Genomic DNA, 18,959 nt, shown 5'->3' with positions numbered 1-18,959 from the left:
AGGCGAATTCTACGGCCTGTGCGACACGTCTGATGACTGCTGTGGCCACTGGGGTTGTTGAGCCGGTGTGTGTGGGTGTCGAGCCGTCGCCTGAGCTGCGTGTAGTGCAGGATGTCTCGGTGGAGGTCCATGTCCCGCCCCCGCCTGTGGATGTGATACCGGCTCCCGGGGACGCGGGTTCTGCTGTTTTAGAGGGGGTGCTTCGGCAGGGGGAGGTGCCTGCCGTGCCTGTGTGTGTTGGGGACTGTAGTTCTGCTCTTTCCATCCCTTTGCAGAAGCGCGCGCGTCGGTGTTCTGAGGCTGTTTCCCTGGATGATGTGGACAGTGTGGGTGATGTGGCCTCTGTGGACTCTTCGGACGGTGCGGGTGTGGCCTGTGTGGATGTGAAGATGGTGGCCGTGCCTGCGGCGGGGCCTGCTGGGCGTGGTGTGGTGCGGCCTGTCTCGAAGCGTTCACGGCGGGCTCGGAGTGTCTCTCCCCTTCGTGGTGTGCCTTGGGAGGAGGTGGGGGAGTATGGTGATCTGGCGCCTCCCGCCGAGGATGATGGTGCTGTGAGGGGCTCCGAAGTTGCTACCTGTGCCTCACCTCCTGCGTCTCCTGCTGTTGGATCTCCGCAGTGGGGGGTTGTGCCTGATGATCGTGACCTTGTCGTGCTGTTGCGGAAAGATGTGCGCCAGGGGGCCTCGGCTCCTGTGCCCGGTGGTGGGGTCGGTGCCGCGCCTGCCTCCCCTGCTGTATCCCCTCCTTCCTTGCTCCGGTCTGGGGATTGCCTAGTCCCGTCTGCTGGGGTCGTGCCCTGTGAGGGTCCGGAGTTGGGCCCTTATCGAGATGCCCGGGTGCTTCCGATCCCGTGGTGCTCGTCCACTGTCTGGGTGTCGCGGGTGAAGGAGTTTGTGTATAGGGTGCCAGATAGGATGTCTCAGCCGAGGGCGCCGCCTGGTGGCCGGCTGCCTGCTGACCTGCGGGTGATTTGGGAAGCGTACTGCTCGCGCTTTCCGATACACAAGTTTCCGGAGAAGTATTAGTTCCCGTCTTGCGCACACTGCTAAGCCGTGCGTGGGTCAGCTGCCATCGTGACCACGACGCCCCGCCCCCCGGTGCGGGGTGTCTCCCTCTAACGTTCGCCTCTGTTTTCGTCGCCTCTCCTCTCTCTACGGCCCATCACATCTACCGCTTTTGACTTTCTTCTCCTCCTAACCGTCAACGCGTCTCCTTACGTCTGTCCTGGTGCAGTCATCGGGAGGGTTAACCCTTCATGCAAACTGCACCTATTCTCAAGAAGAAGAAGATGTTTTACGCTGCCCATACATATAATTCTCGGTTGTAAACATGTCATGGCTCTTTATACTGGTGCTTTCTGGCCTCTGAATATCAGAAACTGCTCTTATACCATCACTAATATCTGACTAAACTTTCGATCGTATGGTTTCAAATGTAAAAACTTTGATGTTGATAGAAAAACAAAGTTTTGATAATCACTATTGAAGCAGTAGCCAAAATATATCTGATATCACATTAAATTTCTTGCATTATTGTTGGGAGTTGAATACAAAGGCGTCATAACGAATGCAAGAAGGATTTTTTGGAAAGGAAAATTAAATTATTGGCGTATGCATTGAATTCTATTGAGGCCGAGTTTAAAGAGGAAAGTGCCAGACAAAGAATGGAATATCGGGTAAACTTCTTCGTGTTTCGAAAGGTTAGTGCCACATATCGTCGTTGATCGAGAAACAATGTGAAACAAATGGTATTAAATACCATCATTCTCATTTGACAGGCAATAATACTGCATAATTTTCTGAATTTCCGTATCTCGTACCGTGTTTTTTTTTAGTTACAGAGATAATTTGTTTACTATGCTAGGTGACAGGTTGAAATTTCTAGACTAAGCTATGTTATAAGGATGTTTTCAGAATAGGCTATGTACCAGGCTATTTTTTTGTTAGGCTAGACTTTACAGGGATTTTTCAGATTGGTCAGTAGGATTACTTAGTAAGGCCTACCTTGCGGTTACCATTCGTTGATTTCAGGGCTCAACGTCCCCGCGGCCCGGTCCTCGACCAAGCTTCCTGGTTGCTGGACTAGTCAACCTAGGATTGGTTACGTTTGTTTTATTCTCTTTAATATACCTTTAGTACAAAATGTGAACTTAATTGTGTACAATTGTCCATATTTTGTACATTTTATAAATAGTAACTATTATATAGACCTATCATTTTGATACCTGGTTGATGGGGTTCTGGGAGTTCTTCTACTCCCCAAGCCCGACCCGAGGCCAGGCTTGGGGGGAGTAAAAAAAAAAAAACACTCCAAAAATACTTGACTATTTTGGAAGGATGGGTTTGATAATTTATATAAAATTAAAATAAAGAAAAACTTGCCAACATTTATGAATATATTATTTATTATTATTATTACATATGTAATGTACATATAATCATACACTCTCTTGCTTCCTGATGCTCGCGTCCAGTTGATGGACCTATCAGAGACTCTGGTGGACCGTCTGATGGGCAACGATGATGACAATATCGGGGATCAGGTCGGAAGAGCCTACTACATGCTGGTAAGTCTTCCCTCACATCTTTATTGACTCTGCTGCTGCTGCCTCCTTAGGTTTTATTAGCTGTGATGCTAGTAAAGAAAGCCCCCCCCCACTGGAGGCACTGCGAGTATATAGCCTCGTGTCGTAGATAGAGGGCTTTTTGCTTCTATTAAGCAGGTTATTGCACTGGGGTCTGGAGGTGCACAGATTGTGGCTGCTACTTTATGCACGTAAGGTGTCAATTTTATGTTGATGAGTGTCACGTCTGGCGCAGTGTCAGTGCCACATGTATGCTTGGCAGTGATTGGCAAGTCATTAACCTGTTGTAGGTAACCTGGGGGGTGGGGGGTCAAGCACCTCCCTCCACCTGGTCTCGGGGGCTTGTCTTGAGTGAACCTATATCTGTAGCAAATTGTTTATTTTTACTCAGGTAACTAGACACACCTGATTCCTGAAAGCAGGTTGAGCGCCTTCACATACCTGATGGCAAGCCTTGCCATACTAATGTTCCCTGGAACACGACCCGCCAATCGGTTAGCAAATTAGTGTTGGGTGAACAGAGGTATTAGATAAATGAAAACGTACCCCACCTTTTCTGTTCCGGTTGGAAATCAAGCCCTGGATCCCCGATTTTTAGTCGAGAGCGTTTTCTCATATAAATATGAGAAACTAAACTATAACGGCATGCAATACCTACTGCTTTTGCTATTTGAATAGTAAATCAGTTTCAAAATTAATCTTTCATGATAGCGTAACTTGTGCCGGTAAATTCTCATTCAGATTTGTTGAGTAAGCTGATATATGGAACATAAATCCTCAACCCAATTACATTATTTATATATGTACACAATTCATCTTCTCGGGACACGCAGCCAGTGAATATATACATGTTCGACGTGTATCGAGGTCCCTCTCCTCCCCAACCTAAAATTAATACTGAACTCGACCCTACTGACCCTCCCCAGGATGCAACCCCACAACAGTTACCTGGTTGATACCTGGTTGATGGGGTTTTGGGAGTTGTTCTACTCCCCAAGCCCGGCCCGAGGCAAGGCTCGACTTGTGAGAGTTTGGTCCACCAGGCTGTTGCTTGGAGCGGCCGCAGGCCCACATACCCACCACAGCCCGGTTGGTCCGGCACTCCTTGAAGGATACAATCTAGTTTCCTCTTGAAGATGTCCACGGTTGTTCCGGCAATATTTCTAATGCTCGCTGGTAGGACGTTGAACAACCGTGGACCTCTGATGTTTATACAGTTGATCAACTCCCGGGTACCTATTTACTGCTGGGTGAACGGAGGCATTAGGTGAACGGTAACGTGGCTATCCAACTTTATCCCGGTCGGGAATCGAAACCCTGGATCCCTAATTGGGAGTAGAGAAGGAAGCCATTAAGCTCAACACCAAACTAAGTTCCCGAAATTCTAGTACAGAATATATATAATTCTAGTATATATATATATATATATATATATATATATATATATATATATATATATATATATATATATATATATATATATATATATATATATATATATATGTATGTATGTATATAGCAATGCAGGCAGGTTCTTAGTCCTAATTTTCACACACACCCCCAGGAAGCAGCCCGTTGCAGCTGTCTAACTCCCAGGTACCTATTTACTGGTAGGTAACAGGGGGGGGGGGCATCAGGGTGAAAGAAACTCTGCCCATTTGTTTCCGCCTACGCCAGGGCTCGAACCCGGTCCTTTAGGACTACGAATGCCGAACGCTGTCTACTCAGCCGGTAGGCCCCGGTGTGTATGCAACTAATCTTGGACTTGTGATCCTGTGGTCCCGGGTTCGATCCCGGGCGCCGGCGAGAAACAATGTGCACAGTTTCTTTCACCCTATGCCCCTGTTACCTAGCAGTAAAATAGGTACCTGGGTGTTAGTCAGCTGTCACGGGCTGCTTCCTGGGGGTGGAGGCCTGGTCGAGGACCGGGCCTCGGGGACACTAAAGCCCCGAAATCATCTCAAGATAATCCTCAAGATGTTGTTACTGCCAAGTGAACAGAGGCATCAGGTGTTAGGAATCATTGTTGCCCAAAAGGTTTCATCCCTGCCTGAGAATCGAATCCGGGACCATTCAGTTGTGACGAAACAGCTCCAAACCATATACATTATTTTTTTTAGCATTATTTCTTTTGGTCTTAGATGTAAATTTAATATTATGTAAACTTATTCATATTCTAAATCCCTGTAACTCATACATGCTAAATGTAAACTTTATCTTGCGATCTTCTTATAAACTCGCAAATTTCAGCCAATATCCTGCATTATCTATTATCTTTGAAACTACAGGAAATATCGGGAGATAAATCAGTCCTATACATGTTTCCATATTCATTAAATTGTAGATTGTTCTCACAAGAGTTGCCTAGTGCAAATTTTGTCCAAAATTGATTAACTTTAACATTACAAATAATTCTTATAAAAAGTTTACAATGTTTACTTCTTCCAAGTATATTAACCACTCGGCAGGATATGTATAATTATAATTATTAGTAAATGGCCTGAAAGTGCATTCGAACCAGGTGATTAAACTCTACGTTACCCCCCTACAGATCGAGGAGCTGTCGGAACACTACCGCCGCTACCTTGGGGGACTGCCCGAGGCCGACAAGGTTCTCTCCCAGAAGCTCCACGACCTTGATTTCAAGGACTTCCTCCAGGTGCCTCTGGTGCCTTGCAAGAAGCCCGACATTACCACTTTCATCCACAAGCCTGCTGAGGTCAGGGTCCTAGGAAGGAAGGGGGCATGAGGGTAAGGTTAGGGGTCTTGGCCGGGGTCTTAGCTGGGGTCTTGGCTGGGAAGACTTGCTGGGAGTTCAAGACTCGGGTTTTCATATTTAAGAAGCAAATGCGGTTATTTCGTCAGAAGAAAATAAAGTGGTTGTGGAATGTGGTTGTGGTGGCGTGTTCAGATAATCCGTGTGGTTGTTGTGGTTTGTTCGGATAATCAGTGTGGTTGTGGTGGTTTGTTCGGATAATCAGTGTGGTTGTGGTGGTTTGTTCGGATAATGAGTGTCTTTGTGGTGGCGTGTTCGGATAATCAGCGTGGTTGTGGTGGCTTGTTTGGATAATCAGTGTCGTTTTGGCGGTTTGTTCAGATAATTAGTGTGGTTGTGATGGCGTGTTCGGATAATCCGTGTGGTTGTGTCCAACGTATCAACACCGGCCAGTTAGCGTACCAACACGGGCCAGCTGGCGTACCAACACGGGCCAGCTGGCGTACCAACACGGGCCAAATGGCGTACCAACACGGGCCAGCTGGCGTACCAACACGGGCCAGCTGGCGTACCAACACGGGCCAGCTGGCGTACCAACACGGGCCAGCTGGCGTATCAACACGGGCCAGCTGGCGTACCAACACGGGCCAGCTGGCGTACCAACACGGGCCAGCTGGCGTACCAAACACGGAGCAGCTGGCCCAGATAATTGTGTGGTTGTGGCGGCCTGTTTGGATAATCAGTGTCGTTGTGGCGGCGTGTTCGAATAATCAGTGTGTGGATGTGGTGCGTGTTCGGAATAATCAGTGTGTAGTTGTGGCGGTGTGTTCGGATAATCCGTGTGTGCATGTGGTGCGTGGTCGAATAATCAGTGGTTGTGGTAATTGGATAATTAGTGTGGATGTGAAACAGTGTAAACAGGTTCGGATAATCAGTGTGGTTGTGGCAGTGTGTTCGGATAATCAGTGTGGATTGTGAAACAGTGTAAACTATGCCTCACATGTGTAATACATCTCATATCTAGCCACTGTGCTGTGGAATAAGTATAAATTTACTTACATATGTATAGAGAAGGCTGGCATAGTTAATCAAAGTAATTACGAAAACTTTTTTGTCAAGAGGTTGACTTTCAACCATCTATTTACTTTAGTCATGTCACCCTCTTACTGCGAATCCTTCCTAGAAATGTAAGTTACATTTCTAAGAAGACTTGCAGTAAAGGGTGACTCAAGTAAATAGATGGTTGCACGTCACTAATAAAGGGGATGTTAATTTAGTGTTAAATATATCAACACGAAATAGGACTACTTAACGTTGGATACAAATTGGATAAGTTTAGATTCGGGAAAGACCTGGAGGAATACTGGGTTGGAAATAGAGTATTTAATTTATTTAAAGAACAAATTTTGTTACCACTGTTTTTTTCTTCATATTTATGTACATTTACAAATATGCAGCTTCCCTAGATTATTTGCCAAACATTTATGTTTCCACATGCGAAACCTGTTCATCTTTCAACACTTATTGCAGTGTTGTTTACATTTATGAAATAGTTGATGAATTTCGAAACATTAAGAGACACTTATAAACACTAAGAAACACTTATAACAATAATAACCACGGGTTGGGGAGTTCTGGAGCTCGTAGCCACCTTGAGTATTCAAAAGATGTACAGGTTTCGTAAATTGATGAGTAAAGGCTTGATGAATGCCCTGGATACTCGACTCTCGAATGCAGGGCGGTTGCAAGGGCAGCTCCTCTTGCGAGCGACACTAACGATTGGCATGAATGAGGCAATTCATGGCTTGTCACAGAGTGCCACTTGTTCCCAGCGGCCAGATTGGCTGGGAGGAGCCAGTAAAGTGCCTGGAGGCACCCAATAACAATCTGCCGGCGTGATAAAGAGGCGCTCGAGTGCCACCAGCCCGTCAAAAAGGGTGTTGTAGTCGCTATTATGATTTGTAAGCTATCCCGTGCTGGTACGCCAGCTGGGCCGTGCTAGTACGCCAGCTGGGCCGTGCTAGGTACGCCAGCTGGGCCGTGCTGGTACGCCAGCTGGGCCGTGCTGGTACGCCAGCTGGGCCGTGCTGGTACACCAGCTGGGCCGTGCTGGTACACCAGCTGGGCCGTGCTGGTACACCAGCTGGGCCGTGTTGGTACGCCAGCTGGGCCGTGCTGGTACGGGCCGTGCTGGTACGCCAGCTGGGCCGTGTTGGTACGCCAGCTGGGCCGTGCTGGTACACCAGCTGGGCCGTGCTGGTACACCAGCTGGGCCGTGCTGGTACGCCAGCTGGGCCGTGCTGGTACGCCAGCTGGGCCGTGCTGGTACGCCAAACTACCCTTAATAATAATAATAATAATAATAATAATAATAATAATAATAATAATAATAATAATTTCACGTTTCCATGGATATAAACAATATTTTACCTGAGAAATAGTTCACACTGATATTATGCTGTATATTTATGGTTTAAATAGTTAATATTTAATTATCTCAAAGTTATTCTGTCAAAGGGGCTCAAAGTTATTCTTTCGTCCCTTGTCACAGATGTAATTATCCTTATTGCCCCCCTTGCTACAGGTGTAGGTACGTGTGAGTTCACTGTAGCCACAGGTAGCCATTTAGGAACGTACTGAAACAAGTGTTTACCATCATCCCATTCTCACGTGTCTGAAACAATCCTTACTCGAGTCCTTGCTGATGTGGTGATTGATCTCCCACAGCACCTGCGGGAGGTGTTGGGTCTCCTGACGCAGGTGTACGCGGTCTCGCCAGGTCACCTGGATAACACGTACCTGGACGCCGTCTTGGACCGTCTCAAGGTGGGTGTGATGGAGCTGTAAGCGTTGGTGGGTACTTCTCCCGTCTCTCTCTCTCTCTATACTGACATGATACATGTGTACATGTATATATGTGTAGCATATCGTTACATGTATATGTATGTGGGGTATCTGACAGTGCCCGGGCATGTCTCTCTCTCTCTCTCTCTCTCTCTCTCTCCTCCCTCCCTCCTCTCTTCTCTTCTCTTCTCTTCTCTTCTCTCTCTCTCTCTCTCTCTCTCTCTCTCTCTCTCTCTCTCTCTCCAGTGAAAACCCGGTAGTAACACCCACCAGTCGCAGATACCAGGTACATGGTAGATTAAGGTAGATTAAGTAGATTATAAGAGTAAGTAGGGTAGATGTTTTCTGTGTTTTTTATTCAGAGCAATTTAACACCATTGCCAGCTAGGGTGGATATACTAAAATATCTAGGGATAACTCTACTTCTAAAATACCCTATTCGAAAATAGGCCATTTTATAATAGGGTGTAATAGATTTGTATTAATACATTCTATGTTAAAGTGAATTTGTCATTTCAGTTCATTCCCTTTTTGTCAGTCAAGTGAGCATATATCATATAGAGAGCCCCTGATCCTCGGCATGATTCAGTGATCCTATAAGCCCTATAATAATTAGCATCATTAAGGTAACCATCAATCAACTTTGTGATATTTAACAGTAATTAACAATCTGTGTAGCTACGTAATTATCAAAAGTGTCTAAGTCTCTTGTTTATTGTCCATGAGTCCTGTACCTCTTAGGGTCCAGGATATTGTTATTTGCAGTAATTATTAAAAGAAAACATCTGTGGAGGCAGGTGTTAGCAGGTGTTGGAAGTGTTGGATCTTGCATATACTTTCCCTGGTGATAACAGCTTGCCAGTAGTTCCTGAACGGTGCCTCAGTGAACTGTCTCACTGTCAGTTACATTGACAGGGGGGGGGAGGGGGGCCACTGTCAATGTAACGTTGGCCAGTGGCCTTCATGGGCAGTGCTTCCTTCATGGGCAGTGCTTCCTTCATGGGCAGTGCTTCCTTCATGGTCAGTGCTTCCTTCATGGGCAGTGGCCCCACTATAGACAGTGCCCCATGCCCAGGCAGAACCCCGAACTCAGCACCCAACCTTACTTCCCCCACACAGGAGTGCTACCGCGCTGTGACCACGCAACAGAACATAATGGAACCCGTGCCACGCGCACACCCACCCACCGATCTGGCCGGCTCCACGCCCACGCCCGCCCACGCCAGGCCCCACGCCCCCCTGCGGCCGCCCCTGGTGTCCGTTGCAGACATCGAACAGCGCCTCGTGTTTACCAAATATACGCAGGTCAGGCCCATGTTTTATTGTTTATTTTGGAATGAAAAAGGGGATGTAGGGGAAGGAGTGTTGTAGGAAAACGGGGGTGTAGGGGTGGGGGGGGGGGTGTACAGGAGGGGGATGTAGGGGTGGGGGGGGGGTGTACAGGAGGGGGATGTAGGGGTGGGGGTGAAGGGTATGGTTGCCCAATTGTTGCTGAAGGAAAAGGGGCAATGATCCGATGTCATCAGCCATGATCAAAAGTAATATTTAGATGTGGTAGTTTGGGCCGAGTCTTGCTTCATCCTTTGTTCTTTGTCGTAGAAGTATTTTGTGATATTCTTTTTTACATCGGTGTTTGATGATCTTGTGCCCGTGTTCTCTCGTTCTGTGTTGTTGCAATGTCGTTATTTTCTATGTTGGGATCATGTCTCCTTGCTCTCTATTCTATCTTTAACTGGGAACCTGAAGTCTTTGTTATAGGATTTTCAAATAGTGGCCTAATATAGTTATGTAGACGCCACACCAACTGCTGCGTATTCTGGTTGTCACAATATTATTGTTCATTATCATACTTTTATGCCATTCGATAGTTAGGTATTATTACATAGGCCTCACATACTTGGGGCAGTTATGTGGCCTTGCAGTGACGTGTTGCTTGTCACTGTAAGATCTCTCTCATCAAGGTGGACAGGAAGAATCACATTCCATTAAATCTCATTTTTCCGTCTTAAATTCCATTAGTTATGACTTGCCATGAAGACTTGTGACCATAGAAGACTTACACAAACTTGTAGCTTATTCAGGCGATGAGTCACAATAACGTGGCTGAAGAATGTTGACCAGACCACACACTAGAAGGTGAAGGGACGACGACGTTTCGGTCCGTCCTGGACCATCGACTTGAGACTGGTCCAGGACGGACCGAAACGTCGTCGTCCCTTCACCTTCTAGTGTGTGGTCTGGTCAACATTGTAGCTTATTACATCAATGTATCATGTTGCACTCTTGCAATGTTTTGTATCAGTGTATTGTATCATCTTGTATTACTGCAGTGTATTGTATCACCTTACAGTATTGTATCATCTCCTCACAGCCCTTTCGTTTGAACGACGGCCGGCGCCAGTGGGTGTTCGGGGGAGAGTTGTACAAGTTCGAGGGCCGCCACCTCAAGCAGCACTGGGCCATGCTCTTCACCGACCTGGTGCTCTTCACCAAGATCAACAGGGACCGGGTGATCTTCGTCATGGAGGACCCCGTGCCCCTTGGAGGAGTCTGCCAGGCCCTCTTCACCATCAAGAAGAAACGTGAGTCTTTAGAGAGACATGAGTGAGGGGGGAAGTTTTAAAAGAGTTTTAAATGAGTCGTGAGATGGCTGGGTGAAGCTGGTTTTGGTAACTATTAGAGTGAAGAGATGAGCTTAAGCTGATGTTTTGGGTGAGTAGTTGAGTGCACAAGTAAACAAATCCACAAGGGCTGTGATGAGGATTCAAACCTGCGTCCGGGAGCATCCCAGACGCTGCCTTAATTGACTGAGCTACAACATGGTCAGCGGTCCTTGTGGATTTGTTCATTTGAAGCATCACGCTATTGTGATTTCTGTGTGTGACTGCACAAGTGTTCTTGTGTTAGAGTGCACGAGTATAATGCATTAGACGAGTTGTGAAGTTGACAAACAACAAAAGCAGCAGTTTAAATGAAATACTGTTTATTGAATACTTAAAAAAAAAGTATAAGCACTGTTACTGCAGCATAAAAAGAGCTGTTTGAGAACCACTGGGTTAGGTTACACAATTTAATCTTGAAATAAAAAAAAGCCCTCCAAAAGGTCACGTCGTTGAAAGATTAAATCAGAGCCGGGCGACCAAAAAAAGAGCTCAAACAGGCAACACAATGTCACTTGTCTTTTGTTAGGTATTCTTATACAATGGTGCTTGAGCAGAACTTAGCTTGAGCGAGCGCTTAGCTTAGGGGAGCACTTAGTATGAGTTAGGACTTAACTTGGGCCAGCACATTGTCGTACAATTGCCACAATGAACGTTCACGACTGAACAGAGAGAGAGAGAGAGAGAGAGAGAGAGAGAGAGAGAGAGAGAGAGAGAGAGAGAGAGAGAGAGACAGAGAGAGAGAGAGAGAGACAGAGAGAGAGAGAGAGAGAGACAGAGAGAGAGAGAGAGAGAGAGAGAGAGAGAGAGAGAGAGAGAGAGAGAGAGAGAGAGAGAAGAGAGAGAGAGAGAGAGAGAGAGAGAGAGAGAGACAGAGAGAGAGAGACAGAGAGAGAGAGACAGAGAGAGAGAGACAGAGAGAGAGACAGAGAGAGAGAGACAGAGAGAGAGACAGAGAGAGAGACAGAGAGAGAGACAGAGAGAGAGACAGAGAGAGAGACAGAGAGAGAGACAGAGACAGAGACAGAGACAGAGAGAGAGACAGAGAGACAGAGAGACAGACAGACAGAGACAGACAGACAGACAGACAGACAGACAGACAGACAGACAGACAGACAGACAGACAGACAGACACACACACACACACACACACACACACACACACACACACACACACACACACGCACGCACGCACGCACGCACGCAAGAGGCTCAAGTTGAAGTACAACTTAGTGTTCAGCAGACAAATTCATACTCACAACTTTCCTTTCAAGTTGTCAAAGTTGGAGAAGGATAGAATACAATGAGCTAAGGACAGATATTGCCAGCAAAAGAGATATTTTATTCACAAGCTGGGAACCTATTCTATTAGAAAAGTGAGAGAGATGAACAATGGAATATGTAGAGTAAGGGTAAGCTCAACCATCACGTCCAGACAACATCCATCACGTCCAGACAACACCCAGTCACGTCCAGACAACATCCAGTCACGTCCAGACAACATCCATCACGTCCAGACAACACCCGTCACGTCCAGACAACACCCGTCACGTCCAGACAACATCCAACACGTTCAGACACCAAACCAAAAAAACACAGTTTAAAAGTATCAGTAAACCTGTGTATGTGCGTAGAGCTGACATTCTCTAACACTGAGAAAAAGTTTACTTTTGTATGCGAGGACGCATTGTCAAGTTTACCTTGTGTCTTCCGCAGCCACGGAGTTGCGGCTGATAGTGGACACCAGGGTGGTGGTGACGGGGGCGGGGTCGGGCTACCTGACCACGCCCAAGTGCCAGCTCCCGACCAATAAGAACACGGTATACAGGCGGGGTCACAGGAAGACCGTGGTGCTCCGGGCGCCCACCGTAGAGCTCAAGGCCACTTGGGACCTCCTCATCCAGAGGCAGCTGTGAGTATTGGTGGTTAGTTGACTGTTGTTTTCACTGTGTTTGTGGGCCCTCTGGTCGTGTTCGTGGTCCTTCGGGTCAAGTTTGTGGTCCTTCGGGTCGGGTTTGTGGTCCTTCGGGTCGTGTTTGTGGTCCTTTGGGTCGTGTTTGTGGCCCTTTGGGTCGAGTTTGTGGCCCTTCAGGTCGTGTTTGTGGTTCTTTGGGTCGTGTTTGTGGTCCTTTGGGTCGTGTTTGTGGTCCTTTGGGTCGGGTTTGTGGTCCTTCGGGTCGAGTTCGTGGCCCTTCAGGTCGTGTTTGTGGTTCTTTGGGTCTTGTTTGTGGTCCTTTGGGTCGTGTTTGTGGTCCTTTGGGTCTTGTTTGTGGTCCCTTGGGTCGTATTTGTGGTTCTTTGGGTCGTGTTTGTGGTCCTTCGGGTCGTGTTTGTGGTCCTTCGGGTCGTGTTTGTGGTCCTTTGGGTCGTGTTTGTGACCCCTCTGGTCGTGTTTGTGGTCATTCTGGTCGTGTTTGTGGTAATTCTGGTCGTGTTTGTCACCCCTCTGGGGGTGTTTGTGGCCCTCGGGTCGTTTGGAGGTATTTGTGGCCCTCGGGTCGTGTGGTCGTGTTTGTGACAGTTTCATATATTGATATGATAGAGCCCAATAGTCCAACCCGTCCTCAGATCAAGTCCATTCCCTCCAGCGTTCGACCCCAAAGACGCATTCATCAATTTTAACATGTTGTTCATTCATAACAGGAATTTTCTCAAATATAAATTAGTATTATTTTATATTAACATATTGTGCACATTAAAGCATTGGTTAGGCACTGGTTAGGTGTTTAAGTTCTGTTGGCGATTATTTGTATTTGTAGTACGCGGGTGAAGCATTTACAGCATTGTGGTTCGAACAAAAGTCGTCAGTGAAGCACGTGTTTCGGAAGTATTCGAACGAAATCAGTTGAGTCGTGTGTAAACCGTTTTTCATTCATAAACAGGGGGGGGTTTGGCGGCTGGATTAACGAGCTTGGATCTTTGTATGCGAGGACAGGCTGACACCAGTTGATTGATGGTTGAGAGGCGGGACCAAAGAGTTCTCACAAGTAAAATTATAATAAAGTAAAAATTATAATAAAAGAAAATTAGACCAGCATTGCCAGTCAAACTAATCTTTTAACCTAACGACCAAACCATTTACCTTAAATTTAGCTCAATATGTCAGTAATGACCAGCCTGAAGTCAGCGCCGTGTGGCATAAGGCTTGTATGAACCTTAACCTCTAACAACCTAATTAATCCATTCTCTGATGACTTGTTATCTTAATTGCTCAGGTCAATGGTCTAATTTTCCGTAATTAGTCCCGTTTTTTGCAATTCTAAACTCCCTGTTCATTTAATTCTCATCTGATGAGAGAGATGATGAGGAAAATAGATGATGGGAAATATAGTTTATGGGAATCCTACTACCCTTGTGAGAGGGGGAGGGTAGCCCACTACCCCTTGTGAGGGGATAGCCCACTACTCCTTGTGAGGGGGGGGGGGGGGTAGCCCACTACCCCTTGTGAGGGGATAGCCCACTACTCCTTGTGAGGGGGGGGGGGTAGCCCACTACCCCTTGTGAGGGGGTAGCCCACTACCCCTTGTGAGGGGGTAGCCCACTACTCCTTGTGAGGGGGGGGGGTAGCCCACTACCCCTTGTGAGGGGATAGCCCACTACTCCTTGTGAGGGGGGGGGGGGTAGCCCACTACCCCTTGTGAGGGGGTAGCCCACTACCCCTTGTGAGGGGGTAGCCCACTACTCCTTGTGAGGGGGGGGGGGTAGCCCACTACCCCTTGTGAGGGGATAGCCCACTACTCCTTGTGAGGGGGGGGGGGTAGCCCACTACCCCTTGTGAGGGGATAGCCCACTACTCCTTGTGAGGGGGGGGGGTAGCCCACTACCCCTTGTGAGGGGATAGCCCACTACTCCTTGTGAGGGGGGGTTAGCCCACTACCCCTTGTGAGGGGATAGCCCACTACTCCTTGTGAGGGGGGGGGGTAGCCCACTACCCCTTGTGAGGGGATAGCCCACTACTCCTTGTGAGGGGGGGGGGGGGTAGCCCACTACCCCTTGTGAGGGGGGTAGCCCACTACCCCTTGTGAGGGGGGTAGCCCACTACCCCTTGTGAGGGGGGTAGCCCACTACCCCTTGTGAGGGGATAGCCCACTACTCCTTGTGAGGGGGGGGGGGTAGCCCACTACCCCTTGTGAGGGGGGTAGCCCACTACCCCTTGTGAGGGGGGTAGCCCACTACCCCTTGTGAGGGGGTAGCCCACTACCCCTTGTGAGGGGATAGCCCACTACTCCTTGTGAGGGGGGGGGGTAGCCCACTACCCCTTGTGAGGGGATAGCCCACTACTCCTTGTGAGGGGGGGGGTAGCCCACTACCCCTTGTGAGGGGGGTAGCCCATTACCCCTTGTGAGGGGGGTAGCCCACTACCCCTTGTGAGGGGATAGCCCACTACTCCTTGTGAGGGGGGGGGGAAGCCCACTACCCCTTGTGAGGGGGTAGCCCACTACCCCTTGTGAGGGGGGTAGCCCACTACCCCTTGTGAGGGGATAGCCCACTACTCCTTGTGAGGGGGGGGGGGGGTAGCCCACTACCCCTTGTGAGGGGGTAGCCCACTACCCCTTGTGAGGGGGGTAGCCCACTACCCCTTGTGAGGGGATAGCCCACTACTCCTTGTGAGGGGGGGGGGTAGCCCACTACCCCTTGTGAGGGGGGTAGCCCACTACCCCTTGTGAGGGGGGTAGCCCACTACCCCTTGTGAGGGGATAGCCCACTACTCCTTGTGAGGGGGGGGGGGGGTAGCCCACTACCCCTTGTGAGGGGGTAGCCCACTACCCCTTGTGAGGGGGGTAGCCCACTACCCCTTGTGAGGGGATAGCCCACTACTCCTTGTGAGGGGGGGGGGGGGGGGTAGCCCACTACCCCTTGTGAGGGGGTAGCCCACTACCCCTTGTGAGGGGGGGTAGCCCACTACCCCTTGTGAGGGGATAGCCCACTACTCCTTGTGAGGGGGGGGGGTAGCCCACTACCCCTTGTGAGGGGGGTAGCCCACTACCCCTTGTGAGGGGATAGCCCACTACTCCTTGTGAGGGGGGGGGTAGCCCACTACCCCTTGTGAGGGGATAGCCCACTACCCCTTGTGAGGGGGGTAGCCCACTACCCCTTGTGAGGGGATAGCCCACTACTCCTTGTGAGGGGGGGGGGGGTAGCCCACTACCCCTTGTGAGGGGATAGCCCACTACTCCTTGTGAGGGGGGGGGTAGCCCACTACCCCTTGTGAGGGGGGGTAGCCCATTACCCCTTGTGAGGGGGTAGCCCACTACCCCTTGTGAGGGGGGTAGCCTACTACCCCTTGTGACAAACTGACGGAAACTTAGAATGTTGAATTTTACAAGAGTAAAACTGTTTGTAAATAAACCCTTTCAAATAATGTGGGTTAATATTAGTAGGTTAACATTGATCAGTAATGCTTTACATCAGTTGCATCACCTCCTTTATGAACTGGAAATAATACAAATACAAATCAGGAGGAAAGCGACAAGCCATTACGAATACATAGCACTTGAAAAGGGGTCAGGATAAGGATTTGGGATGGGACGAGGGGTGGTGGGGGGGGGGGGGTGGGGAGGAGGGAAAGAATGATGGAGTTACTCGGGAAACGTTTGAGAATCAAGAGATTTGTTGACAAGTCGAGCTGTGCCTGGTGCAAGGATATGAGCAGACCTTTTGTACACCATCGTTGGTGTGTCTTCGCTGTTCCCGGCTTTTGTGCGTTCCTCTGAGTGAATTCATGGATGTCGAGCTGATTGGCAAAAAGAGTAGAGTTCGGACAGCTGCCGCTGAGATACATAGTAACATGTGTCTGGGTCTCTCGAATAATTATAGAAAAGGTTAACACCAATTGATGAAAAGAGGCTATTAAATGCAGTTGTAGTTTCTAAATCCATTGTTGGTGTTTTATCACCTCCTGGAGAGTTTGATCAGTTTACTATGTAAGTGTTGTGTGGGTCCTAGAAGCTTTGTGATGGTTTTGCTTTATTAGATCTGTATTCAAAATGGGAGAGATTAGTTCTAATTATTATATTGATTTGTGTTGAGGAGTATCTCTTTTCTAGCTATTTTGAAACGAGACTAATTCTGCGTTTTTATCTTCACATTCGTCTTTCTTGTTAATTGCTCAAAGTATGCCAATTGTGAGCCAGGGATTGTTATAATTGTGAGCCAGGGATTGTTATAATTGTGAGCCAGGGATTGTTATAATTGTGAGCCAGGGATTGTTATAATTGTGAGCCAGGGATTGTTATAATTGTGAGCCAGGGATTGTTTATTTTTCTGGCAGTTACTTTCCTTCGTGAGTAAAGGACAGTGTGTGTTGTGGAGGCTCGGGGTTCTGGTGAGGAAAATGTCTCTTAACCAATTTATACAATATATATATATATATATATATATATATATATATATATATATATATATATATATATATATATATATATATATATATATATATTGAATTAAGATTTCGAGTTTATATTGCGAAGCGCATTTATGAGGTTGCCTTTTGTTTTATTTTATAGTCTGAAGGTAAACTTGTTAGTATCCGATGGGGTTAGCAAACTTGGGATACTTGGATAAGGTTTCTGGCAGCATGGAGCGTGAGATGAAAGCCACGTGAAATGGATTGCGTTACTATTTTTAATAATTTTGTTTTATGTATAAATTTCAGAAATAGATATAACAAAACTACTATTAATGGCAACATTGTCCATTTCACGTTGGCCTCTGAATTCATGGAAGAACTTATGAGTTAGCCGAAGATTAAACCTTTGATCTATGAAATTGATTATGATCTTAGATTGCCTATAAGCAATCTGAGAAGAACAGTACAACAAGAACTTCAAGCAAATCCTGCATATCTGAGACAGGGAAATCTACACTAGCTAATTCATATATTTTTTTTTTTTTTTTTTTTTTTTGAGATATATACAAGAGTTGTTACATTCTTGTACAGCCACTAGTACGCGTAGCGTTTCGGGCAAGTCCTTAATCCTATGGTCCCTGGAATACGATCCCCTGCCGCGAAGAATCGTTTTTTCATCCAAGTACACATTTTACTGTTGCGTTAAACAGAGGCTACAGTTAAGGAATTGTGCCCAGTAAATCCTCCCCGGCCAGGATACGAACCCATGACATAGCGCTCGCGGAACGCCAGGCGAGTGTCTTACTACTACACCACGGAGACTGCTAACGATTGACGTTAAATGAGGCTACGATTGACGTAGAAGGTTGACAGCTGTTCCACGCTAGACTCGATCGAAAGGCAAAGCCCTATGTAGGTTAGTGGTTGTCGCTAAGCCCATATACGCTTGCTGTCAAGCGTATCTGCGGCGCAAAAAAAAAAGAATGGTATACGAGCACGTTATCCGGGGAGGTAGAGCCGGCGGGATAATTGAGTCGGGGATGGAAATTGGCCGAAATTTTGGCAAAGAATCAGAGAAAACGACTGACGCTTAGTTTTTCAATGGGAGACTTAAAGAAAACGGACTCTGTCCGTTGTTTTTCGTTTGTTTTTCTATTTGATAATGATGATAATTTGTATTGGGGACAGGCAGACTGTGTGTGTGTATATATATATGTACGTTACGCTTGTATCGAGGTCCTTCCAAAGGTCAAACTACGGACACTCCCTAGGACGCAATTCCACCACATTTCCTGGGTTCCTATTTACCGCTAAGTAAACAGAGTCATTTGGTGAAACTAAACGTGCCCAATCATTTCTGTCCCTCTGATTGTGAGTCGAGAACGAAGCCGACTATTCGTTATGCCTGTTGGGGTGATAGAGGTCCCTCTGATTAAAAATGATGATGTTAGCGAGGTCACCTAACCAGTTACTGACGTCAGCGAGGTCACCCAGGCAGTTGCTGACGTCCGCGAGGTCACCCAACCAGTTACTGACGTCCGCGAGGTCACCCAGGCAGTTACTGACGTCCGCGAGGTCACCCAAACAGTTACTGACGTCCGCGAGGTCACCCAGGCAGTTACTGACGTCCGCGAGGTCACCCAAACAGTTACTGACGTCCGCGAGGTCACCCAACCAGTTACTGACGTCCGCGAGGTCACCCAGGCAGTTACTGACGCCCGGGAGGTCACCCAACCAGTTACTGACGTCCGCAATGTCACCCAACAATCTTTCCCTTTCTTTCTCTCTCCCGTCTTAATTCATTGC

At 47.6% G+C, this 18,959-nt stretch overlaps 1 protein-coding gene across 1 annotated transcript in view; it reads left to right on the top strand.

The window, feature by feature from the left end:
- The window catches only part of LOC123769546 (uncharacterized), a 180,521-nt gene that overhangs the window by 16,815 nt on the left and 144,747 nt on the right, over window positions 1–18,959 (top strand). The window contains exons 3-8 of the mRNA XM_069317058.1: window positions 2,474–2,566; window positions 5,136–5,303; window positions 8,028–8,126; window positions 9,264–9,449; window positions 10,516–10,726; window positions 12,521–12,716. Of these exons, the coding sequence (XP_069173159.1) occupies window positions 2,477–2,566; window positions 5,136–5,303; window positions 8,028–8,126; window positions 9,264–9,449; window positions 10,516–10,726; window positions 12,521–12,716 (950 nt within the window). The 5' untranslated portion in view covers window positions 2,474–2,476. The remainder of the gene's footprint in view (window positions 1–2,473; window positions 2,567–5,135; window positions 5,304–8,027; window positions 8,127–9,263; window positions 9,450–10,515; window positions 10,727–12,520; window positions 12,717–18,959) is intronic.

This window comes from Procambarus clarkii, chromosome 86 (assembly GCF_040958095.1).
Source record: "Procambarus clarkii isolate CNS0578487 chromosome 86, FALCON_Pclarkii_2.0, whole genome shotgun sequence".
NCBI lineage: Eukaryota > Metazoa > Arthropoda > Malacostraca > Decapoda > Cambaridae > Procambarus > Procambarus clarkii.
Note: the sequence above shows the minus strand (reverse complement) of the source record. Positions and strands in the feature narration are given on the sequence as shown.